This window comes from Lactuca sativa, chromosome 9, assembly GCF_002870075.4.
Source record: "Lactuca sativa cultivar Salinas chromosome 9, Lsat_Salinas_v11, whole genome shotgun sequence".
In the NCBI taxonomy this organism is placed as follows: Eukaryota; Viridiplantae; Streptophyta; class Magnoliopsida; order Asterales; family Asteraceae; genus Lactuca; species Lactuca sativa.
The window spans coordinates 23,248,852-23,276,164 of NC_056631.2; the positions used below are offsets into that span (position 1 = coordinate 23,248,852).

The 27,313-nt window shown below is 32.6% G+C and overlaps 1 protein-coding gene across 1 annotated transcript; it reads right to left on the minus strand.

The window, feature by feature from the left end:
- Positions 1-23,763: 23,763 nt before the first annotated feature.
- Positions 23,764-25,033, minus strand: LOC111882581 (uncharacterized). Its single transcript, XM_023878946.1, has 2 exons — positions 23,887-25,033; positions 23,764-23,786 (listed from the first exon to the last, which is right to left on the minus strand). The coding sequence occupies exons 1-2, from the start codon at positions 25,031-25,033 to the stop codon at positions 23,764-23,766; spliced, it is 1,170 nt and encodes a 389-aa protein (XP_023734714.1).
- Between the last annotated feature and the right edge of the window lie 2,280 nt (positions 25,034-27,313).

A 27,313-nucleotide genomic window follows, 5' to 3' on the forward strand; every position in this document is an offset into this window, starting at 1 on the left:
TCACCTTCCAAGCTTTCACACACACACACACAATGATATAAGATGCGTAAAATAGGGTTTTTCTAGGAGATAAGGTGATAAGGTAGGCTGGTAAGGGGAATAAGGTCCTTTAAATAGGGTGCAAACCCTAAAACTTAGGGTTTTTATGTACAGCCTCAACTCGTCGAGTAGGTTCCATAAACCATGCGGCCCGATTAGTTTCTACACGACGAGTTAGGGCCTCCAACTCATCGAGTAGGTCTTATGTGATGTACAAAATCCTTAAAATTTCATACCTAGGAATCAGGATGTTACAAGTTTCACCCCTGCAATTGAAACATGTATGATGTTGAAGCATACTACATAAACTTCATTAAAAGACTGCATAATAATATGTTATTTATAAAACTAAATGTGGTTATTTGTACATGATGAGTAAATATATATCTTATCCTCCCGATCAAATCATCATAGTTATATCTTAACATAAACTTTCTGCATCATCATATGTCAATTTCAATTGGTGGGCTAGTGCTAAATTAGTGAACTTTACATACAAGGTCTCACAGGAATTTCATCGAACATTTGGTGGGCTAGTGCTAAATCAGTGAACTTTACATACAAACTCAATAGTGTTACATCAAAATCATCAGATTGATAGGAAATTATGCTTCGGTGTAGTAGATTTGCTTAGAATATCATGTTTTGTTGTGGCTAATTAGACAAATTAATAGGAACTTATGTTTATGTGCAGTAAATTTAACAAAAGAACAAGTATTTTAGGGCTAACCGATATGAAATTATGTGTAATTGTAGTAAACTGGATAAGAATCAATTGAATACGTACCTAGAAAAGACGATCAAATTGGAAGTTTAATACTAATTCTCAAGCTAATCAAACCTGGTATGAACATTTTCTGTCTGATTCATCATGTTCATCGACAACGAGGAGTTGCACTTCGGTAAACTACCAGCAACACAGCTACAACATAAAAAAATTACATATATAAGATGACCTTGAGGGGTAGCACGGGCTACCTCGGGCTCTTAACTGGCTCCGCCCCTGATTAAATGGCCAATTGGTTAAGCCACACCAGCCGAAGGCCCACCTCCACACCTCTGAATCCGATGCATAATAACAACCAACAAAAATAGAGCATTCCATTTATAATCTGTAAAAAGGACATAAGATGTTTTCTACTTGAGTAGCCATGAGTAGTGGGGATGTTCTTTAGTTTAAATTAGGGTTGTAAATGAACTGATCGAACACGAACACGAACACGAACCTGTTCATGTGCATTCGTTTAAGTTAGTCGAACAAATGAATGAACACAAACAGATAAACGAACTAGTTTTCTTGTTCTTGTTCATTCGTTTATGTTCGTGAACATGCTAAACGAGCATACATAAATGAGCAAAGATAAACAAACATAATTAAGCGTATATGAACATAAAGTATACTAATGTAATCAAATACGGTTTAACATATATGAACATAAAATGAACTTATACGAATGAACATAAAGGAATGTGAACAAACAACATAAACGAAAATTCACAAATATAATTGAATGAACGAGACACATTGTTCATGTTCGTTCGTTTAAATAAACGAACGAGAATTCGTGTTCATGTTCATTCATTTATTAAATAAACGAACATAAACAAACTCCCCGCCGAACGATTCACAGTCGGTTCGTTGAACGTTCAGTTCATTTACAACCATAATTTAAATCAAATAGATTTTGATCGAAACGATCTAATTCAGTTATCAATTGGATGTTGGATTTTGTCAACAGATCCGATCTAATTCGTTATATACAATTAAACTAAATCGATCCAGTTGGATAATGGATTGAGTCGGTTTTATCAATTGGATATACCATTGGATAATATTATTGGTTGATAATATTAGATATAACATTGGAGGGTAATTGGATATTTATCAGATGATAATATTGGATATCCAATTGTATGAATGTTGAATTGGCTCGGTTATCCGTTGGATTTTTCAGGGTCATTCAAGAGCCTATCCAGTCCCATTAGATTTTGAAATTTCGAAAACGATCCAATCCAATTGTGTCGGGATATCCAATATAGTCAGTTGGCTTTTAATTAGACCGGTGAGTTCAAATTGGATCACTTAATTTCTGCACACCCTACTAAGCATTAAGTTAGAAGATAAAAGAATTTGATTTAACGTAAGCCTTCAAGATTGGCACCTTTGTTGTTTGACCTCAAAAGTATTAAAAGGGTTTGTGTATTTTTGGAAGATGACATTATGATAGAGTCAAAAGTCAAAACATATTTTGGAATGATCCTACAAATCTAATATTGATTCGTATATTCTTGGTTTGATTTGAAGTTGTTTTATATAAACGAGCAGGTATGAACATATCAACATATAACATTAAGATATCGAATCAATGTAGGATCCACGTAATGACAACTACCCAATTTTCTTCGACTAAAAAACAGATACACTACATTTCATTAGGTTAATGCATGATCTATAAGTAAGATAATGAGAAAATTAATATATATATATATTGATGATGTAATTAGGATTAATTTAACGTGTTGATTAAAATATCATATTTAGAGAAGAAAAAGTGCGAATGTGCCGACAACATACCATAAAAAATTATTAATATTACTCTTTTACTTTTAGGAATATCTTAAAAATGATAAATCACAATATCTTCTACACAATGTGCTTGAACATTAAACACTTGTAATGACTGCATACTACTTACTTACTTACTACTTTAATAAACAAATTTAAAGTAAGTAGGATTACTTGTTTAAAAAACGTGATATTTCCTTTTTTGTATTTATGCATCTTATCTCGGTACCTAAGCGTTTACAATATTATTTATTTTGCATGGATTTAAGTCTAATTTTGTATTTATCTGTTATCGATAGTTATATGATAGTATTTTTCAAGATATATTATGCTCAACTAGTTGTGAAACCCGTATATTATACGGGTTGATAAAAACAAAATGTTAAATAGAAACGATTAAATGAGAAATTTATTTGAATTTGAAATTTGAAATAAATAAAAATTATGAGAAAAAAAACATGCAAAAAATAAATAAATTAAAATTATTGTTTAGTTATCAGACTTGTATACTAAACAGGTTAATTATAACAAAATGTTAAACACAAAGGTTTAAATTGTAAATTTATTTGAAATTGAAATTGAAATTTAAAATTTGAAATTTGAAATTAATATCATTATGGTAGGTTTAATTTATGGAAACTAATTAATAATATATTAGAAATGGAAAATAAAATAAATGACAAGTAGAAAATAAATATATCTCTAAATTATGACAAAATGACATGTGGCAAATTGAATGAGAGAAGGACATGTGGCAAAATCATTCTTATTTATTATGGTAGATTTATTAGGGTAGATAAGTTTTTATAAAGATTTTTTTATACATGAGTATCATTAATTTTCTTATTAAATTATTTTTAAAGTCATATATTATTATTGTTATTATTATTATTATTACTATTATTACTATTATTATTATTATTATTATTATTATTATTATTATTATAAAAGAGGTATATTATTATTATTATTATTATTATTATTATTATTATTATTATTATTATTATTATTATTATTATCATACTATACTATAAATGAAGCATTTTTCCTTTCACCACATTAATTTGAAACTCTATGATATTTTTCATTTCTTTCTAATAATGATTATAGGCTGATTAATAAGGTTAAATAAATATCAAACCTAAAATGTAATCATATATAAAATAAATTTTAATATTAAAAAATATCTTTACTTCTACAAATAAAGCTATGTTTTTTTAACTTTTAACATATTATACTTAATTTATTAATTTTAATATATTGTTTGATGTAAACCATTATTATTTTAAAGCTATAAATTTTGAACAATTTGCATAAAATACTTAAATTATTAATTTAAATATCATATTACATGGTCAACTTAAATATAAATTTTAGTTTAACTTAAACAACCCAAAAAGTATTTTCTTAATAATAAAAAGTGATAAATTGTAATGTCTTTCTAATAATGATTATAATTTGGTTAATAAATTTAAATAAATATCAAACCTAAAGTCTAATGATAAATAAACTAAATTTCAATATTAAAATAATATTTTTACTTTTACTTATAAAGTTATAACTTTAACTTTTAACATATTATACTTAATTTATTAAATTTATTATGTTATTGTATGTAAACCATTATCAGTTTAAAACTATAATTTTTGAACGGGTTGGACAAAATAATTAAATTGTTAATTTAAATATAACACTACAATGTCAACTTAAATATAAATTTCAGTTTCACTTAAAAAACTCAATGAATATTTTGTAAATAGTTAAAAGTGATAAATTGTAGTGCTAAATACAAAAACAAAATTGTAATTTCAATTTAACTAAAATATTTCCTAAAGATATTTTTATAATCATTAAAAGTTTTCAAATAAGTAGCTTAAAATAACTTATAATAACAATAGTTAAAAATAACTCTATATAAATGATTATATTGTTACCTTTAAAATCAAAAAACAATGTTTGATATTTTAAATAATTATAATGATAGAAATTAAAACATTAAACAAATAAATTTTAAAAAATTAATTAAAAATAACAACAACTGTTAATAACATTAAACCATATATTATATTTTATTTTATTCATGAGTAACTCGCAGATAGAATTCATTCAAACAATTGACAATATATAGTTATAATAGATGTATATATTATCATATAATTCAAAATAGTCAATGTATTATATCAATTTTATATACAAATTATTATATAAATTTAACAACAACGTTATTGTTATATTAAAAAAAACATATATTTATAAAGATTTCAACTATATAGGTCTTTCTGCGCAATGCGCGGACATTCGCCTAGTATCTTATAAAGCTAACATTTTTCCTCGAACCTCATGCATTTGAAACTCCAAAGACCAATTTTTTTTGAACCTCATGCATTTGATACTCCCAAAACTATTTAACTTTTACAAATTAATTTATGATTAATTGAAATATTATAATTTGTAACTCTTAAAACTCTTCAAATCATGTTATTTAATTGATCAGTTAAATGAAATATTTAGTCTATATAAAAAATTTGTAGATTAAATATTTCATGCATGTCAACACAAAATGATAGATTATATTTGTAGGGTTTGAAGAGTTATATGAGTGGTTCCATGGATGTAAGAAAGCAATTGCAACTTTTCCTAATATAAATTTCTGTAAACTCAAATTGGGTGCATGTGATGTTTTAAATATTAACCAAAGTTCAAATTTAGGTATGTTTGTAAAGGTATATTTGAGATCATTTTTTAAGTTTATGAGTTATGCATCTTTCTATAATCACAGGATGATTAAGCGATATTGATAATTACTTCTCATGAACTTTTGGTAAATCAACCATCAATGTAACAATTGGTAAAAATAGGAACGATCGTACGATGTTATGTTTTGATTATTAAGCAATATGAGTATCTTATCAAGAATGGTTGAAGGAATTTAACCTCTTGTATTCAAATAAGTTATTGTGAAATATAAAACAAGTAACTGTTGATAAATTTCGTTATGATGTATGACTACGAACCATCACCGGTTTGTGAAATTAGCATATAACATCATTTGAACGCAACAAACTTAATTTTTGTATCAACATGTATATAGTTGATAATTAATTTAGGTTCTATGTAAAACGTGTGGTTAATAGATGTGGAGGATCTAAATTTGACAAATATACGAACCAAATTGACAAAACGTGTTTAACGATATGGTTAACCGGTTAAATGTCACGAAATTATACAATGGCCGATAAATTTTATATTTAAATAAATAAAAATATAAAATGAATTACTATAAGGTATAATTAGAATGTATTTAAGTGTTTTAGAATAAAAAGAATAAAACATAAACATTAAAGTTGAAATACACAAAAACTACATTGTTATTTTATACTAAATATACATGTATATATTTGTATATATGTATTATTATCTAGTGAATGACTAGTTATGGGTCATGATTTAAATGATTTCATGTAAGGAATATGATGTCTAAATCAATTAAGATAAGAGAATTGGTGGAGATATGTGCCAACTTAACTAATAAGTGCTTAATCACTTAAGACATTTTACTAAGAATGCTTATTAATCCCTCTTCTAATTTTCGAGATTAAGACCTTCCCTCTCCTTAACTAGAACTCCTAACTAACTAAATAACTAGTAGTTAGTTAGTTAACTAACTCTATCTCTAAGCAACCACCCAAACAAGTGGCTAGACAAGATCACATCACTTAAACTCACATCCCATCACAAGCTAGTCTAGGTTTTGTCCCCTTATCCTCTTCCACCATTTCCTCCTTCATAATCACGAAATTTCCTCATCATTTTACCCTAAATTCACCAGCCAATACTCAAGGGAATTACTCTCAACCTTCATCTCATTTTCAGCCACAAGAACTTCCTTCCAAAGCCATCAAAACCATGAACTAAAGGGTTGTTGTCCCTTTTGTGTTTCAGCCACCATATCACCCATATACACCTTCCTTTTGCTTGATATTTTTACCACCAAATACCCCTGGAAGTTAGTTGTTATGCTACTCAAAATTATAGATTCAAAACAGTGAGTAAACTACCCTTTATCTTGCTCTTTTGTTGTGAAGTTTTCGTGACAGCAACATAGCCAAAAGAGTGGCTGTTTTGGAGCATCAAACCAACACCAAAAGTTCTTCATCTTCAACCTTCCATTCTTCAAGTATTCACATAAGGTGAGTTCATACCCCTACATTTTCATGTTTTTTTTCAAGTTTTAAGGGGGGGGGGGGGGGGGGGGGAATACAAGTTAGAACACTAAACATAACTTAAATTTAAATGACAGCTTTCTATAGAAAAGTTGGGTCCTGTTCACGGATTGTTTTGACCATTTTAAACTTAATATCTTTGAAAATTGTACAATATGCAAATAGTTCAAGTGTATACCTTTCTAAGGACTACTTGTACACGTTCAAACGATTTTTCTACAATTTATGGCGATTTTTATAAAACTGCCTGTCATTTCAGAAGTGATTTCGGACCAGTCTGTGAATATGCTCATTTTCACATTAGTTTGAGACCACTAAAAATCATAATAAAAGTTAGGAACAAAGTAGACTCATTTTATAAACTCTCAGAGGTGACAGACTCAGTTTTTGACTTACGATGATTTTTGTATGAGTTTTCTAAAAACAGGGACAGTAAAGGGCAAAACTGTCAAAAGTGGTTTATAGATTTATTAACACCTTCTAACATTTTTGAGAAATGTTTATACATTAAGGAAGTTAAAAACACAATAGTTTAAATATTTTTAATTACAATTTTTACAAAAGTGATAAGTACAAAAAGGTCTTTAGTATCAAACTTAAGGATTATTTCATGCAAAATTTCTAATAAAAACGTAAGAATATGAACAACAATTACGAAACATACCAAATCATCTTTTAAAATTTATACATATATATAACCATTTGCATATATATGTTTTGTTTACAAACTTGTCTTTTACATCAAAAATATACATATATAGTTTACGAAACTCTACTCCATTTGTATCATGTTGAGCAAAGGGTAAAATATTGTCAAATGCATATCTAAAGATTTCACTTCGTTTTTCATAGCTATCCCAGTCTCAGGGGATGATCATTTATACAAACATTTTCAACACAAAAACACGTAAACTCTTAGTGAGTTTTGTCTTTACGGTAGCTTATAAAGTACACACGAAAGTCCTGTTAAATATAACCAGAGTCTCTTGTAGGGAGAGCGTGATGGTTGTGTATAGATCTATACTGAGACCGACAATCCCGCACCTTAGATGCTTGCAACAGCTAGACCGGTAGGTCTAGGGGTGACAAATGTCATAACGAAATCGACACCTGAAGAACGTTGCGAACAAGGCAATCTTGGTCAATCAAGCATGGTTATAAGATAAAAATTAAAACTCACGTAAAACAACAATGACACTTTTAGTTTACGCAAAGACAATCTTCAAACAGTTTTATATAAAAACAAAACTGCATAACATCATTTTAAGTAGGAAAATTACTTATACGCTTCAGTCTTGGTTCATTTAAGGCAACATCTCATTTTAGGGAAAATATAGGATTTTCCGGAAAACAAACATTACTACATTTCATAGAAAAGGTTTACAAATATACATACAAATGCTTATGAACTCACCAACTTAAATGTTGATACTCTCTTTTCAAATAATTTGTATTATCAGGAAATCAGTAAATCAGGTAACAACTGGCTTTGAGGATGGGACGCTTAGGCGTCTAAACAAATCTTTTGACAACATATTGTAATTGATATTTTGAAACATATAACACGTACGAATGATGTAACCTTTTCAATTATATATATATATATATATATATATATATATATATATATATATATATATATATATGTTGGTTGTGTTTGCTTTGAACATTTATACTCAACTGTTATGATACACTACATGATAGTCACTCGCCCCTGGACGTTTCCGCCGTCCTGGTTTGAGGGTGTGACAATCAAGCTATTTATAAGTTAGAACAATTAACTTTGTTAACGTGTATGTATCTTTATGTTGTCTCTCTCTTTTTTATGTTAAGAAAATATATTTATGTACAAGAGAACATTATTCAATATGTATTTTATGGTATGTATATACTATGTTAGTTTCTAGTGTAACTAAAATCGATGGAGTTTTTTATAACTGATTTTGATGAAAGGAGTTTAAAATTATTATTCCAAATTGTTGGTGATAATGACGAATTAGAACGAATGATTTTTAATATGATATGACTTTATTGTTGAAAACCAATAATTATGTGTGTTATAAAAATGATTTCTTTATGTTCTACCAAAACTTGTATGGATATACCTAATTTTAAATGTTTTTATAGTAATAAAAATAAAGTATCTTATTACATTTGTCAATTTCCTTTTTTCCTATTCATTTTTTATCGTAAATGAAAAGTAAAATAAATAAAATATTAATATTTTCATAAGAAAATATAAGTGATCAAATATACATCAAGTGTAACACTCCCCTTCCCTTAACCCACTATTAACATATTGTTTTTAAGATTGGTCGTAGTATGTAACAATTAATATAGTTTTGAAATTCAAATTACCATTTTATTTGGACCGTTCATTCTTTTTCAATATTTCATAGTTTTAAGGGGAAAAAATATATTACAATAAAAAAAATATGATAGTTTTTTATAATAGAATAATGAAAATTTTCAAATAAGTAGTTTTTAATTAGTAAAAAGTAATAATTGTTTAAAATAACATAAATCTAAAGAATAGATTATACTATATTAATAAATTATTGTTATTTGAAATAACAATAATAATAATAATAATAATAATAATAATATAGGAAATAAAAAAATATTTAAATAAATTAGTTAAAAATAAGTATAGTTTAAAATAATTTTAAATCAAAAACTTAATTCAATTTGATTCAAATATAATTTTTTATATCTTTTTTATCGTATACTTAAAATTATTATAATATTAGTTACAACTTAGTATAAAAATTATCATTTCAATGATAAATACTTATAATATTGTTTTTATAACATATAGTTGTTAATATTTATATTACATTATTGGGCACAAATCAAAAGTTTAAAACTCTCACTACAAATCAATAATTTTTTTTTTATTTAAATGTAATTATGATTTCAAATTTAATGTAATTTGCCTTTATATTTTCTACTATATTCAAAAGTTTTTTTTAACTTTATGATTATTAATGTCCAATGTTTTTTTTTTTTCCATTTATTATATACATTGTAGTTATATTAGTAGTATATAAGTAAGTTTTTGATTAAAAAGTAATATGCTTGAATAGATTTGTGATTCAAAATGAAAGAGTTGAAAAAAAAATAAGTTTTGTCGTATCAATGGTTATTTTAACATAAATGTATCAAATGTATATTGATTTCTAAATATTCATTTTGAATGATTTATAAGTGTTTAATAAGTTTTGTTTGATGTAAATGTTATAATGTTGTAGTGTTTTTATTTTATTAAAAACTATAGTGTTTTTCATAGTATTTGTTATTTGTTTTATATACAAACCGACATACATTTTATATATAATTTCCACAACTTAAAACGTCCTATAAAATCATCAAAAGTTGTAGTATTTATTTTTTCATACCATTTTGTTTTTTTATATATATTAATCAATATATGTTTGATATATAATTTACAAAACATAAAACGATCTATAAAATAATGAATTAATAGGAGAAATATCTAATAATATAAATTTATTAAAACTTATAAAACTAATATATTAACTGTATAGAGTTTGTTTTATTATTAACAATAGTTTACGTGTATAAATATTAAATCAGAATTTAATATATACTATTATTTTAATTAAATAATTATATTTAGACACGACGGTATTCGGCTACTTATTTGTAAAAAAGATTGGATGGTTGCTCAAGTGTCTAGTTAACCTTACACCATAAGTAAATAAAACAATTCACTTAATGGGCCCACACAAGCTAAATTTTACAATCCAGCTCCTTAGTTTGTGCATTTGTTCATTTTTGCACCCCATGAACATTTGTCTATAAAATACCCCATCACCGAGACCAAATCCATTCATACTTCATTCATTAATTCCCAACATGACCCTCGTAACCCTGCTTGTGCTTTTTCTGGTAGAGAAAGTTCCTTAGTTTCTTTTTTTCTGTATATTTGAAGTTGAATCTTCATCCTCTGTTTTTCATCTTCATCTTCAACTTCGATCTTCTTGATTTTTCACGATTACCAATCATCTTTTACAGCCCCATTATAACTCTCTGCTTTTAATTTCTATAAATTATCTGTTTCTCACCTTCGTTTTCTGAAATTTCACTTATAATCATCTATTTGGAGCTTCCGGATTAAAAGCTCTGTTCTTGTTAATTCTTCAATGGCGGCCACTTTTCCAGCGCCACCAGTGAAGAAACCAACCGCCGCCTTTCCTCCGAGAAGGGGAAGAGTGAAAGCTCAGATTTTTGAAGAGGTTGCAGAAACAGTAGCTTCTGCAGCCTCGAGAGCTGGAGATTTCATGGGTTTCATCAAGAAAGAGAACGAGGGCTCTGCCCCTGAACCACCACCCAAAACCACCAAGACTTATGGTGAAGATGGAAGGACTGTTTAGTCATTTCATAATCTATCTCGTCTATAGTATTTATAAACGTTAATGAGAGAGATATCCCTGGTTTTAAAGGGGTATAATCTCATGAAGTTATTGGTATTTGATCTGTTTTGTCCCTTCAGTTTTTGGAGAAGAGATGGATGTTTGATTGTTGTTATTTGTACTTTGCAGATTTATATGTTTGTATTTTGCTCTTTTAGATGTTGTACTTTTGTGTAATTGTTCTATTATAAATAAGTGGGAATAAAATTGGTGTTTATTTGTGGTAAATCTTGTTGCCATTTTGATGGAGTTGATGTTTTCATTTTGTTTTACCTGCTAATCACTAAATTGCGATTGCTTTTAGCTGATCTTTTGGAATCCTTCTGTGAGTTTTAATAGTTTCTTGTATAATTTTATTATAAGTTAGATTATGATATTTATTAATACACAGTTATACACATAAAATATTAGCGTACAAAAAGAAAGGAAAAAGATTAAATGTGAAAAAAAAAAAAAAGTTTATTACCCTCTTAAATCATTTTCCAAAAAAAAAAAACTTATTGTTTCGGGGACTTTTTTTTTTTTTTTAAATTTTATAACCGATTCATAAATTAATGGGAATAGGTTCCAATAACGATTACCTTATATTTTTTAAAATTATATCTACTTTTATTTAAATATTTGAAAAAAAAACCTAAGAGTTATAATGAAATGGAATTCAAATCATTTTCATTGACTGACGAACTATCTGTTTGAAAGCATGGAGATAAGACTCTTCTAGGATCATGCATGTATTAACATATTTGTTAAACTACAAAGACAATGCCATGTCCGGTGAAAATGAGATACTAGAGAGCACCGTCTAGACTACGAAAAAGCGTAGGATTAGCTATTGGAGGTCCATATGAGTCCAGTTTGTGAAATGACCAATTTTCTAGCGGTATGGAGTGACCATCTCATATGAGAGGTCAGGGGTTCAAGTCTCGGTGGAGACATAGGTGGTTATTTAGGACTAGATTAGTTAGTTTGCCGTTTCAAAAAGAGTGTTCGACAATGGTTGAAGTGCGTCATATTAGCTTGTTCAAAGATCACGGTGGCATACTTCCGTTGAAAGAGAAAAAGACATGTGAATGATCAAACAACATAAATACCCAAAAAATAGTTAAGTGGCACAAGAGCGGTCATGGTAAACTCACATATGAGTTTGTCAATAATCAACTGCATGAGAGCTATAGATGAAGTGCCAATATAATATCATCAACATAAAGTAACAAATATGTTGTCTGTTTGGTTTTTACACATCAATACACACTAGATAAGTGTAGCGGAACAATTAAATTAATCCCTATGTGTACATGCACTCTAGCATCTAGGTTATACTAATTATAGTAACCTACTTTCAAAATCAACTAAAGAAAATGTAAAAACACTAACCTCTTGATATTTTGATTGAAACCTTGTGATTGACAACTCTTGCAATGGATAAATGACCCAAAGAAGAATCTCTCTAATTTAGTCAGACCCAAGACTCCAAAAAGCAAATAAGAAAAATCCAAATAAGGGATAACTCGAAAATTCCATAACCTTAGAGAGAGGGTTATAATTTCGAACCCATAGAGATATAGGAGAAAGGGTGAATGAAATTTAGTGGAAAAAAGGTCTAGGGTTTGATCCCTAGCACCCTATTTATATGCAGTAGCTAGAATCCTTAAGTTGATCAGATTCTCAAGGATAATCTTTATCCTTATCAAAACTTGCCTTATCTTAGGATATATATATATATATATATATATATATATATATATATAACTCCTCTTCCAAGAGGCTTCTAGAATATTCTAACTAATCTCAATGAATTAATTAATATTCAAACATTTTAAATAATTAAAACTATTTAATTAATTATCAAAATAATTTCTAATTAATTTATTAATTCATAATTAATTAACAACTTATTTTTCTCAATTTCCTTATTGTTAATTGTATCATGAGGCCAACCCAAAATGACCTTATTATTATTTGGAAATATTACCAACAGTTAGTGACCTTGGACACTATCCCCAACAGTCTCCTACTTATACAGGTGATCAAGTATTTGAGGTTTAATACTTCTCAAAACAATCAACAAAGAGTAGTCATCCAGTGCAACTGCCAAATTGTGATCATAATCAAAATCCAGTCCTTAGATAAGTGATCAGTTATTCCTTTGTTCTTGATATCTATACGAACATGAGACATGGATAAGGGTCAATCTTAATGTCAAAAATTTGTTTCCCAATAAAGTTTTTGACGATCATATCCCACTACTAAATTGAACACATCATATTTATCAGGACCCGACCAGGCACATTGGATGTCATCACCAAATCATTTAGGGGCCAAGGATATTACTTCTCCTATTAAGGCAGAAGGAATAAATATGCTTTGACTACATAGTTTTTGTCTACTAGTCATAATATATGGACATACCTTTTATAACTATCAGTTACGGATAGCGTTGGTGCAGACCAATACAGTACAAATTTCATAAGCAAAATCCCATATGTATCTCAGTTTGAAGAATAAAAGATATTATCATCTTAGAATTACCCGTGCATTAATCCATGAAGTGACTTTCCGAGTTCGGTTTATTCCAATACTTAAATCCCCATTTCAAGTACTCATGAGTGTTGACGTAATCTCCATGCTATGTATAATCTGTATGGACAATCCACCAACCTTATGACAGTCTTAACTCATATACTTACTCCTAAGAGTACAACCGACCATGGAGTTTTGAATAAATTAATACTCAGGAAATAGGTTCAAAAAATGCAAAGAACATAGTGATAAACTAATGAAGTGATTGATCTCCATTATATATTAGAATCTCTACTTAATAATCACCAAATTAGATAAAGTCTTTTATTCTTAAGTGCTCAAATGTAAAACAAACTATTACAAGTGCGCTCAAGTCAAATCATTTGCAAATCAAATGCCTTATGACTAAGTCTTACTAACATACTTGGTCAGTGATATTGACTTAGCGAAAGGATCGACAAGATTTTCTTTTCAATAGATTCTATTGACTATGATATCTTCAAATTCAAACCACTATCAAATGTGATGGTACTTAATGAGTATACGTTATGTGGGCTTGCGTGACTTTGGGATCCATACACGAGGTAAGTTCACCCTTACAATAACAAGAACCTTCAAAAGGACCATTAATGATTGAATTACATCAATGATGTTACTAATGAATCTCATTTAGTCTCATAGCTTCATTTGTAACCTAGATAGTTGCAATACACTCTAAATTTATTCACTATAGTGTATTACTTGGTACTCTTCCAAGCTAATACTTAGTTATGACTGTAAACATAATTGTCCTTATTAGTGTGGAATTTAGCATCAGTGTAACCTTTACATTGATCCTTTCCGTAATAAGATCATCTAATTTTTCATCCTAGGACACAAGGAATGAACTTGATTCTGATTGTTTGATTCTTGCCAATTTGATCTGATCTGGCATGTTATGCTTAAGGAATACGAGACATCAGATCTATTATATGTCATGACATACATGATCGATCCCATAAACATAATCATGTGGGACATTACTTATTTCTTCTATATTAATAGTAGAATTAGGACATTGTCATTTCTTATTGCCATGCCATATTTTATAGCATGAACTCTCATGGAGTTTTGCATCTCGATTTTCCTCAATATTTCATGTACGTTGGATAAATCTAATGAATAACCCATATCTATACCCATAGATCCTTACATTCAGTACGTGTGTTGCTTCTCCCATGTGTCTCCAAGCGAAACAATTTCCAAGATAAGACAAGCTTTTTCTAAGTTAGAATATTTTTTCCTATGAGTTGTGTATTATCCAAATACATTATAAGGGTGAATATAGTACCCCTATTAGCATCGATACAAATGTGTCTCATCTTTGTTTCTCTAGATTCAAACTCTTTGAGTTCTTTTATTGAAACAAGAATTCCAATTACTCCCACTAACTTTGACGTACTTATGGTCTACCTTTATTTCTCCAAAATTCAAACTCCTTGAATTCTATCAATAAAACAACAATTCCATTTTGCGAGATGCTTGTTTCAGATCATAAATGAAATTCATACACTTACACATCCTTCACAACCTATCTTAGTATGAATATGTGTTTTTTCACATCCATATTAGTTATCTTCCGGAAGATACACTAACAATTGCAGTTTAAGCTCAAGTGTTTGATCAACCATGTTTCAAACTTACATGCACTAATTATTGCTTTGATAGTTTGTTTTATTTCCTTCCTTTTATAGTTCATTTTCATATTTTTAGCCCTTATTATTATTATTGCATTGCATATTCTATCTTGTTCTTTATTTTGAATCGTATCAGATACTTTCTATTTTGCATGAGGTGTTTTACAGACTTTTGGAGTCTCGATGTGGTTGTAGTTTAGCTTGAAGATGGTCTTTGTGGGCTTGCGAAGAGTTATTGGCCTTTCAGATCCATCAAAGAAGAACTGGGCTTAAAATGTTGAAGACTTTGATAAAGTGGCTAATCTCTTTATTTTGGTTGAATTAGGTTAAAACCCTTGGATATTTGTAGGTTTTCTAGGATTCATGCTTGATTGCTATTTATCTTATGTTATTGATCCTCAGTTCATAATTCTTATGCTTGTTTAATACTTTGATCATGAGCTTGGTACTTGAATGAACAATTGTTAGTTTCTTTTTTTTTTTAGTATTGAATCGTTGAATTTACTTAGAATAAGGGCTTTATGATGGTAGAAATCATCTCTAGCTTATGGATCATGACTCCTTTATGGAATGTGTAAGCATTGATACCCTCCATACACTGGGAATTCGTTCATTCTTAAGGCTAATAATTTTTCTTGGGTTCAATTGCTTCAACTGAGTCCTTGATTTTGATTAAGAAGGTGTGTTGTCGGCTTCCACAACCTCGGATACTATCGTTGAGGAATTTTGGCATATCATGCTTCATGATTTTTGTAACTGTAACATCCAATTTTTAGGTATTTCCATCTTTTGTCCTTTATGTCAAAAGCCTTGCACTCCAGCCCGTATGCTAGGCGTACGTGAGGTACGCGCAACGTACACGATCGAGACCTGGAACGCTGAGCTCATGCTAGTACGTTGGGCGTACTACCTCAGACTCTAAACCCTAAATTTAGGGGTTTTCTCCCTATTTAATCCACCTTATACTTCCTTTGGACATTTCTTATCAGCCTTCCTTCTCTATAAACCCTAGATATAAAACCCTATCCTTGAAAGTGAGGATCTTGGAGTCTTTTTGGTGATTTTGTGCATTCTTTTTGAGGAAGAAGGTCCTTGAAGAAGGTGGTGTTGCTTACAAGCTTGTAGATCCTGAAACTCCTTCATTTTGTGCATTTTTTTTGAAGGTATAAAGTCCATACCTTGCTGATGTTCTTTCTAGATCTCCTTAGATGGGTTTTATGAGCTTTTTCTCCTAAAGTTTGGACCTTTGTGAGTATAGGGTACTCTAGAGCATAATGGTTGTCCTTTTAGATGTAATAGAGTGCTTAGATTCATAAAAAGGGTTGCTTGATCGTTTCCCTTGGCCCATGCATGAGTTAAGTGACTTAGAGTTTTGTAGAAGTTAGAGTTTTATGTATTGAGCCCTATCTAGCCATGTATAGGCTTAAAGTCGGTGACTTTATGGGTTAAGACATTCTATAATGGTCAGATCTGAAGTTGTGATAAGTGTCTTAAATGATTAAGACATATAAGTTATTGACTATAGACCAGGCAGAGTACGCCAGATGTCCTCCTGGCTACACCCTACGTAGCTAGGCCTGTCCCCGGTGATTTTTTACTTGATTTGTACCCCCCACGTAGGAAGGTGTATGCTCCTCGTACGAATAAGAATGTGGACTTGTTGAATTTTGACTTTGGTCAAAAGATTTAGGGTTTTGGACCATAGAAGGGAAAAATGGTCTTTTTTCCCATCAGGGGCGTAGTTATGGGATTGGACCTATGAGTCGGGTTATAACCTTAATTGACTAGGGTTACTTGTTGTGTTTATTAGGCGGAGTCTATTTCCGGCAGTTCGGGTGTGAGATTTATTTGTCATCAGTAATAGGTGAGTCTACCCACGTATTATAACTTGTGTGATAGAATAGTTGTATCCGTGATGACCAGTTGGGTCTACCTATTATTATTGTGTTGTGTTGTTTATGTGTGACTGAGACTTCGAGTAGTCTCCAGGATTGTTGATAACCCACATGGCATGTTGTTTGCGCACGGAGACTTTGTGTAGTCTTTGGGGTTGCCGATAACCCATTGATGTTTATGTTTTGTGTTGTATGACATATCTTGGGGAACTCACTACGCTTCATGCTTACATTTTTTTGATTATATGTGTTTTAGGTACTTCCGAGGATCACGGGAAAGCGAAGGTTTGATTGTACACACTCACTAGGAGATTTTGTAATGGGCATTTTGTGGAACTCTGATATTTGTGATGATGATTTGTATTTGATACTTGTGATTTTCCGATGATTTGGTTTATGAACAATATTTTGGGTAATTTAAAAATGAAAATTATGGTTTAAAATTTGAGGTGTTACAATTTGGTATTAGAGCCCTGGTTTAAGGGATTTGGATGAACTCTAGGGGAATTCCAAACTCAAACTAAGGATCTAAAGATTTTCATAAAAAAATTTCATAGAAATGAAGATTTTTACAGGAGAATATCCTAGTGAAGCATTGTATACAATCAACCAGAGCTCGAGCGGTAGTTTCCCAAAATATCTTAATTTATATTATGAGTAATGTAGAGTTGATATCGTATGAGCTGATAGAACTACATGCTAGTTAGTGGTAGGCTAAGGATCATATAGGAATAGTGATGTGTGTGAACTCAACTAGTTTTAAACCTACTTTTAGTTATAAAATAAACACACAAAGGCAGTGGACCTATCAATTGTGGTAAAACTAAATAAATAGGGTATCGAACACAGGGAACGGTAAATTAAAACTAAAAACTAATTTTATCTAAAATTAAATAATAAAAAGGGGTTTTCTCTAGTTTTACAAGACTAGAAACTTACTAACTATTACTTAAACTAAAGACTAGAAAAAGCAAAGATTCAACTAAATTCAATGAAGTAGGGAACTTCTGTTTAGTTCAACTCAATTGATCCTATGGTTGATATTATGGTAATAGTGCAATGGATTAATTCTTATATTGGCTACCGATTCAGGTGATTAGATTCACGTTCGCTGCGCTAATCCTTAGAGAACAAACTAACTCAAACAGTGGCCAGTTGTCTAATTTAATTTAATTCACTAGGTTATTTATTCGGGTTAATTTAGACTTGTAATAGCTAACTAATTTGGTCCTTTAGTTAACCTCTTGTTGATGGTCATCATACAAGCTCACACATGAATTTACCTATTTTTCTATTAATTCTAGTTTCACAGTCGCTAATCCTAGTCATATAACAAAGTGGTCACATAAATTATATGAGGTAGCAATTAAAAGATGTCCATGCAGCTTAATTATCTTCCTAACAACATAATAACAGTTTTCATTCACACATAAGGTTCTTTAACAAGCTAGAATCAACAAAATCACCAATATTAAATTAATCCTACCAATAATCAAACCATAGTCTCAATTTTGTCTCCCCAAACAGAAGTTTAAAAGTTTTAGCTCATGATTGAGGTAATTAATAGCACAAAAACGAAATCTAGAAGTCTAAACATGATGAAGAACAATAGATTAAGGTAAGAATGATGTAATTTTGCCTCAAATTTCCTTCGAAATTGGTTTTGTGGTTGTATCTTTGTTTTCCAGACCTCTCCTGGCTCTGATTCGCAGCTTTCTCCTCCCCAAGGGTTCCAGAATACCTTGTATCGATCTGGACAACTGTTTTTATAGATTCGAACTGATTCGCCGAGTCCATCCCTTAATTCCCGTACACGGTAAGTCACGGAGTCTTTATCCTCTCGAATCTTCGATGAGACTCGCCGAGTAGTCGACCCTACTCGCCGAGTACCTTGTATTTTTAGCATTTTTCTTCTTTGTTCAACTCCCGAGCTCCCAACCGCTTCTCCTGCTTCCTTTTGCTTCCGAGCTTTGCTTTTGGACTGAAAACACAATTCAAACACTTTTAAGTATCTTTTGTCCATGATATGCAATAAATTAGCTAATAAATGATAAAAAATCTATACTTAATATAAGGCTAAATATGCAAATATCAAAATCCCCCACACTTGACTTTTGCTTGCCCCCAAGCAAAGCTAGATTTTAGCACATTAGAATCACATAGGGCAACTCCAATCCAACCCAGCCATTATGCCAAGACTGCAACGCATGCATTTGTGTCTAAAAATTTCCTAATAATGCCTCATAATCCAAATACTCACAATCCTCATAGACATTCGCCCACTTATCCCGAACAATGCTCATTTTATGCATCCCTCCGAATCCATCTGCAGAAAACCTCCTATCCTCAAGGTATTTTTGGTTGAGCAACCCAAGCATACATAATATAGAATTATAATTATTGATACCACTATGGAGCTCTTTGGAATTCTTCACTTCTTTGACATTTAATCTCTAATTTCTTTGAATTCACCACCATGTTGTTTGATTTTTGGTATCTTCAATTTTTGAATTTCTTCAGAATTTTCGATCTTTTAATTTCATACTTTAACTTTGATGCTCCAAAAATTTTTCAAACTTTTCTTGTAACTCTCTCTCTCTCTTTTTTTAACACGTAACTCACTTTTTTTTCACTCAAATCCCTACATGCTTAAGCAGGGGCACTCAACTTCAACCTTTATTGGCTAAAATAATAATTTTCCTGGATACATTTCTGGTACACGATGCTAAACATATTGCATCCTTCGGGCTAAGCGAGGTCGTATTTTTGTCCCATGATTTCACTGGAATAAGGAAGCCACAAATGCACTAGAACGTATATAGGCTCAACTAAACATTTGGGTATTCATGCAATCATCAACATAACTCTAACATGGAATCCTAATTACCTTTTACCAAAATTTTCTAAATTAAGTCCTAAGCAACATTTTTGGGATTTTTTTTAAAAAAATTAACCTAAATTAGGACATTAAAATTCTAAATTTACTATGACGAAATCAACCCCCTACACCACACTAAATTTATGCAATGTCCTCATTGCATGTATTATGCATGAAAAATAATAACAAGAAATGTAGAGGGAATTGGAAGAAACTCCCCTGGGGTAGCAGTCGCTAAGCTGATCATCTTCTATTAAGCCCCTACTTCAATCAACGTTTAGACATGGAAACAGCTCCTCCATGTCTTGGGCATGAAATCGCATGTGGGTAGCTCTAAATGTGTAGGAAAAATACTATAAAATCTTCAGGAATTTATTGCAAAGAATAAGTGGTCAAATGGTAAAGTTGTCTGCATCAAATCAGCAGCCCTTATGGTAGATAAATGAAGGACTCGTCGAGTCATATAAACGACTCGTCGAGTAGCAGCGTGAAATTGTTGAAACCGTGAAAATGTACCGCGACTCGTCGAGTGGGTTAACTGCACTCGACGAGTCATCGCTGGGTGAAAAATAAAGAAATTTTGTCTTGAATCCAGCTTGTAATGTACTTCAACAACTTCTCATGGCTTTAGTAAATGCTCACTCTTAAACCCTTTCGGACCGGACTCGACACTTAGACTCAATACGTCGACCTTTGTTGACTCGTTTCCACGTTTTTCTCACATACTCTAGACTCCTTATGCAAGCATTTCCTAAAACAAATTCTGAAATAAACCAAGGCAAATAAAACATCAAGCACATAAGAGTTTAGTCCTAATTAAGAATTCAAAACACACCAAACAAAATAATAAAAAAACAAATAAAAATTGTTCCATAAGACATTAAAAAAACTAATCATCTTCTTCCTCATCATGGCCATGCACAGCCCCGCTCCCACTAGCTCCATTCCGCCTTGTGTTAATAATCTCGTCGCAAGAAGGAATGTAGGGGAAGTTACCCCCATCAATGTGTGGAATATGGAAATGGTCAAAAAGTCGCACGTGGGATTCGTTGCTAAAATTAATACCCCTCGCCATTTGATCTTGGAGCCTCCTCATATCGACATTGTACCAATCCATCGGTACTTCGTCATTGTCCACCGGAATCACCGGCGGTTCCTCCTCCACTTCCCACTCACGTCTCGATCAAACCCTCCGTCCCGGTGCCTTGGTCCCGATCATCGGATCATCATGTGGGATAGCATAATGTCCTCATCCATAATCTTCAATAATGTGTGCCCTGCGAAAAAGAATAGGATTAAAGGGAGATGTCGGAATCTCCGTCAACAAGTTCCAAGCACCGCTAGTCATTAACCCGTAAGAGTGGGCTAAACATGTCACGAACATGCCACTATTAATCTTTGAAGTTTTGCGGTCCTTAACCGCTCCCTCCGCCAAATATGAAGCGATGCACCATGGAATGTTGCAGAAAGTATCGGGTGTAATGATGCTCCAAAGAAAGAAAACATCAAGGTTAGAAACCTTGTCATCATCTTTCCTTTGGTTAATGGTGTTCGAAATAAGCCGATGAATGAGGCGGTGTTTAGGTGATCGTATGCTCCCTTCTTGAGCCGACTTCAGAATGTAAACTTTATTAGCAATGGTGCTCCACCAACTTGAACTTGTAATCCCATCCGGAAATGCTTTGTGGCAATGCTCCAAAAATGTACGAAATGCATCCGTGTTGACCACTTGTTGGTCATATATCCCCAATCTCCAAGCTAGTTCGACCATGGAGCACTGACGAAGCTCGCCCCCAAGACAAAAAGTAACACTTCCGGGGTTATAATAGTCATCCACACCCTAGAAGTGTATTGTGGAAAAGAACTCCAGGCACAGCTCATGATAGATCGGTTCTCGAATACGAAAGACACGACTCCATCCATCACATGTAATGGATACTCCGTTGTGCACAAATGTTTTGACTAGATAAGGGTCTAACTCTTCTTCATAACGAACTCTTCCCAACCATTCCCAATCAATTGTATTAGGAGCACATATCTCTTTTTTCTGGAGCTCCGCAAGCTTCTTCTTCCACTTGGTTCTTGTTGAATTTGAGTTAATTTGTGGAAAATGCAACCAAGGAAAATCTCCTTGACTTCCACGAGAGCTTTGTCCTCTTGAAAACATGGTTCCTGCAAAACAATCAACAAACAACCCAGAAGACACATAAAAACATTAAAACAGAATCCATCTGGGTCCCCGACTGGACTCGTCGAGTCCATGAACGACTCGGCGAGTCTGATGAACTGCGCGAGTCAGTCGACGGGTCGGTTCCAATACTCCCATAAAAACTCAAAAAAATGTCAAGGGTTTTGTCCAAGGATGTCCACAAAGTGTATTAGAGAAGAATAACCATCCAAAACAACACAATTAATACAAAATCAAAACCCTAAAAATTCACTAAACTTCAAAAACAGGTATTCTATAAAATTGATACCTTAGAACATCTAAAAATCATGACTTTAATAGAATTATGGAAGAAATTAAGTACCTTTGGTGATGAAATTCGAGAATTTTGAAGAAAAATAGAAGAACTTGATGAGTGCTTGAGAGAGAAAGTGAGAGTGGGCACACGGCGAGTTTGAATGGGATATGATCTCATTAGGGTAAAAACCCTAGTTTTACCAGATGAAAAATATAATTATTATTTTTTTCTGTAAATAAAATCGACTCGTCGAGTCAGGGTTAGACTCGGCGAGTCTCATCGCGAATCGAAACTAATCTGGATTATGAGTAGACTCATCGAGTTAGGGTTAGACTCGACGAGTCACTTGCAAACAATTAAAAAATTATATCATTTTGTCATGTATTTAAAATTCAATCCACCCCACACTCAGCCCATACGTACTCTCAAGCAGTCATGTTTGATGATTTAGAAGACGAAAACAGAAAAAGAAAATTCTAAAAACAAAAATCAAATAAAAAATAAAACGAGAAAGAAAGCAAACTCTCATAACAGGTTGCCTCCCGCCAAGCGCTTCTTTTTAAGGAGTCATTATCTGGACTCCTTCCCATCTACGTTTCTTCATTCTCCTGCATCGGGAATGCACGCCTAATCTTCTGCGGTTTATACTTTGTCATGTAAGCGTGTATCTTCTTCTTGTATGCCCGTCTCAATTCTTCTCTTTTTTTCCTTGTAGCATCATCTTCAACTACATGTTTTTCCCTTTTTCCCACCTTCTTCTCCTTTACTCCATTCTCTTGCACCCTCTTTTGTACTCCTCCTTCTTTAAACTTCATTACTTCATAATTGGTCAAAACTCGGGCTCGAGGTTTGGTTATACGTGACTCAATGATTGGGTTATCAACATCATCTTTCTTAACCGTTGCATTCCCCTCTTCTCCACAACTTGCCTCCTCTTCAAGTGGAATGTCTTCATCTTCTTGCATTTTGTATCGAGGCACGCTACTTGAACGTGTTGAAAATCACCATACGCTTTAACCATTCCGCCTTCTGCTGCTTGATCTTCTAAAGAATTAGGAAAAATCTTCAAGTCCAAATTAGGCAAGGAACTGGTAACAAGCAGATCAAGATAATTCAAGTTTCTAAGATTTTCGTCTGGACTCGTCGAGTCTACCGACTCGACTCGGCGAGTCGGTGCGAATTCCTTACATTCCAATGTGTTTTCTGAATCAGTTCCTTTAAGCAGCTTCTCTATCTCCTCTAAGTCTTTTTCAACATTACTATTTCCTCCAGAAGATAGTAAAAATTTACTTGGATCTTCTTCTTGTAGGGGTGCAAGTTCTTTTTGGAGTATTTCATCATCCAAATCAATGAAGGAAACGTCTTCTTTTCTTGTTTCTTCTTGCTTAATCTCTGGTATAGCTTTAAACACAGCTGACTCGTCTTCTACCCTCAATGTTAGTGTGGACTCGCATACATCTATCAATGCACATGCGGTATTCAAAAATGGTCTCCCCAAAATAATTGGAATTTCGGGGTCTTCTTCTATGTCAAGCACAACAAAGTCCACGAGGAATACAAATTTATCCACTTTTATGAGGAGATCTTCACAAACACCTCTTGGGCGAATTATTGTCTTGTCCGCCAAATGGATCTTCATATTAATAAACCTCGGCTCCGATAAGTTCAGCTTCTTGAAGAAAGAAAAAGGCATTAAGTTAATACATGCACCCGAATCGGTCAACGCTTGAGTAGCATGTATATTCCCAAATTGGCAAGGAATCGAGATGCTCCCCGGATCACCCTTCTTTTCTGGTAGTTCATTTAATACTAATTCTGCGACTTCTGCCATATCTTTTCTAGCAGCAAAGAGACCCTTTAGCAAGTTTAAATATTTGGGTGTTTGAAGCATCGTTTCAATAAACGGGACATTGACTTGAAGGGCTTTAACATGTTCCATGAAGGATCTGTATGCTTTGACCTTTTCATCAGGTATGGCTCGAATTGGAAATGGCAAAGGAGGCATGTAAGGCTTTAAGGAAACAACAGATTTGTTATAAGGGCATGGACTCGTCGACTCCATTAGAGGGACTCGGCGAGTCCGGTTGGGTTTAGTTGCACTCGACTCTTCTGTCTTTTTTGTTTGCACCTTAGTTGAGACCTTCTGTGCAGGGGTCAGAGGAATGAAAATTTCTCCATAACTAGATGTTATGGCATTCACATTCTCCATTCTCGGATTATTCTCGGTTTTACTTGGAAGTTCACCCGGTCTTTTCTTGTTCACTTGATGTGCTAGTTGCCCGAGTTGTTTCTCAATGTTGAGTATAGATGCTTGTTGATTCCTAAGTATAGTCATGGTCTCTTGTATTGCAACATCATGATCATTTTTCCTCTTCTCGGACGCGGGGTATAAATCTCGTGAACATTTCTTCTAAATCGGCTCGTTTTTCCACAACCGGTTCTTCCTTTTGATAGAAACCCGTCTCTTTTTGCTTGTATTTCTCTTCCTTTGCCTTTTTGTATTCTTCATACGCGAGCCATTCCTTCTTGGGTTTCCGCCAATTCTCATCGTATCTGTCGCCACTTGAATAGAAAACTTGCGCCTTTTTGTTTCCATTCTCATCCAAATCACAGTCTTTAGTTAGGTGCGGTCCCCTACAATTTTCACATCCCACCCGGATAACATGGATTGTTTGATCTATCTTCGTCATTCTTCTTTCTAAACTGTCTAGTTTAGCCATCATCGCTGCCATGCCATCGTTGACCGTGTTTACTACCCCCTACTTACTTCATTTCGCGGGTTGTGATATTCTCTAGAGTGCTTAGAGAACTCTTCAAGCTTCATATAGTGACTCCCCAACTTGTTGTTCAAAGTTAGCAATGGCCTTCTTCAACTTGGCTATTTTAGACGGTGGGCAATAATGGTCAATAAATTCTTCTTTCATCCTAGCCCATGTGGTGACCGACCCGGGAGGGAGTAACTTGAGCCAGTCTTTTGCAGCACCCTTGAATGTGACTGGGAGCATGCGAAGTAGCTGGGTCTCGCGAGGCACATTTGGAACATTAAAGTAATCAGATACATCATTGACTTCATCCAAGTGCGTGTAAGCATCTTCGTGGTCTTTTCCATAAAAGGGGATCTCCATTAGTTGAGCGAGTATGTGGCCCTTTAGCTCAAAAGTAGCAGTAGCGGGAATTGCGGGTTGCACAAGTCCCGGGTCGGTGTCGTCACGCATCCTCTTCTTCCATTCCCCCATGGGGACTTCATCGATGTTAGCCATGATAATGGCTAATTCGTCGTCAAAATCGGATTCGTGCCCGAAAGTGAGATCTTCTTCTCCTTCGGTTTCGTACTCGGTGTCCTATTTGATCGGGTCTTCTATTGCTATAGAGGCGCTGGAAGCTCCTGATTTGCTGCTCTTATTCTTGCTAAAAACGCACTTTAGATTCTTTAGTGGCGAGTTCTTTGAAGAAACGGATTCTCCAACGGATTTTCCCTTGCTCTTCCTTAGGGCGGACTCCGGGTCTTCTAGTGGAGGGACTAAAGGTGTCTCAGATCCTCGGGTCATGAAACAAGTGCAAATAAAACAAAAAAATGCGTAAAAAGAACAAAAATAAAATAAAAACTAAAACCGTGAATCAACGTTAGAATCGCCGAGTTGTCACGAGTGCACTCGGCGAGTTCAAGGCAAAAACAGAAAAATTTTCTAATTACTTATTAAAACGGATATTTATTGAAACCTATACTAACTACTAATTTTCCTAAGAATTAACTTTGTGTAAGATAAATCCCACATAAAGGATCGATAAAAATAGAAATTAGTGCTAATTTAGAACCGCTCCCCGGCAACGGAGCCAAAAACTTGATGTGTGTGAACTCAACTAGTGTTAAACCTACTTTTAGTTATAAAATAAACACACAATGGCAGTGGACCTATCAATTGTGGTAAAGCTAAATAAGTAGGGTATAGAACACAGGGAAAGGTAAATTAAAACTAAAAACTAATTTTATCTAAAATTAAATAATAAAAAGGGGTTTTCTCTAGTTTTACAAGACTAGAAACTTACTAACTATTACTTAAACTAAAGACTAGAAAAAGCAAAGATTCAACTAAATTCAATGAAGTAGGGAACTTCTGTTTAGTTCAACTCAATTGATCCTATGGTTGATATTATGGTAATAGTGCAATGGATTAATTCTTATATTGGCTACCGATTCAGGTGATTAGATTCACGTTCGCTGCGCTAATCCTTAGAGAACAAACTAACTCAAACAGTGGCCAGTTGTCTAATTTAATTTAATTCACTAGGTTATTTATTCGGGTTAATTTAGACTTGTAATAGCTAACTAATTTGGTCCTTTAGTTAACCTCTTGTTGATGGTCATCATACAAGCTCACACATGAATTTACCTATTTTTCTATTAATTCTAGTTTCACAGTCGCTAATCCTAGTCATATAACAAAGTGGTCACATAAATTATATGAGGTAGCAATTAAAAGATGTTCATGCAGCTTAATTATCTTCCTAATAACAGAATAATAGTTTTCATTCACACATAAGGTTCTTTAACAAGCTAGAATCAACAAAATCACCAATATTAAATTAATCCTACCAATAATCAAACCATAGTCTC

Bases quoted from the DNA above. Each gene is read 5' to 3' on its own strand.
- LOC111882581 (XM_023878946.1), bottom strand. From the start codon at position 25,033: ATGACTATACTTAGGAATCAACAAGCATCTATACTCAACATTGAGAAA. The intron at 23,787-23,886 runs GTAAGGAATTCG...GCTTGTTACCAG, and splicing joins TTCAGAAAACACATTGGAAT to TTCCTTGCCTAATTTGGACT.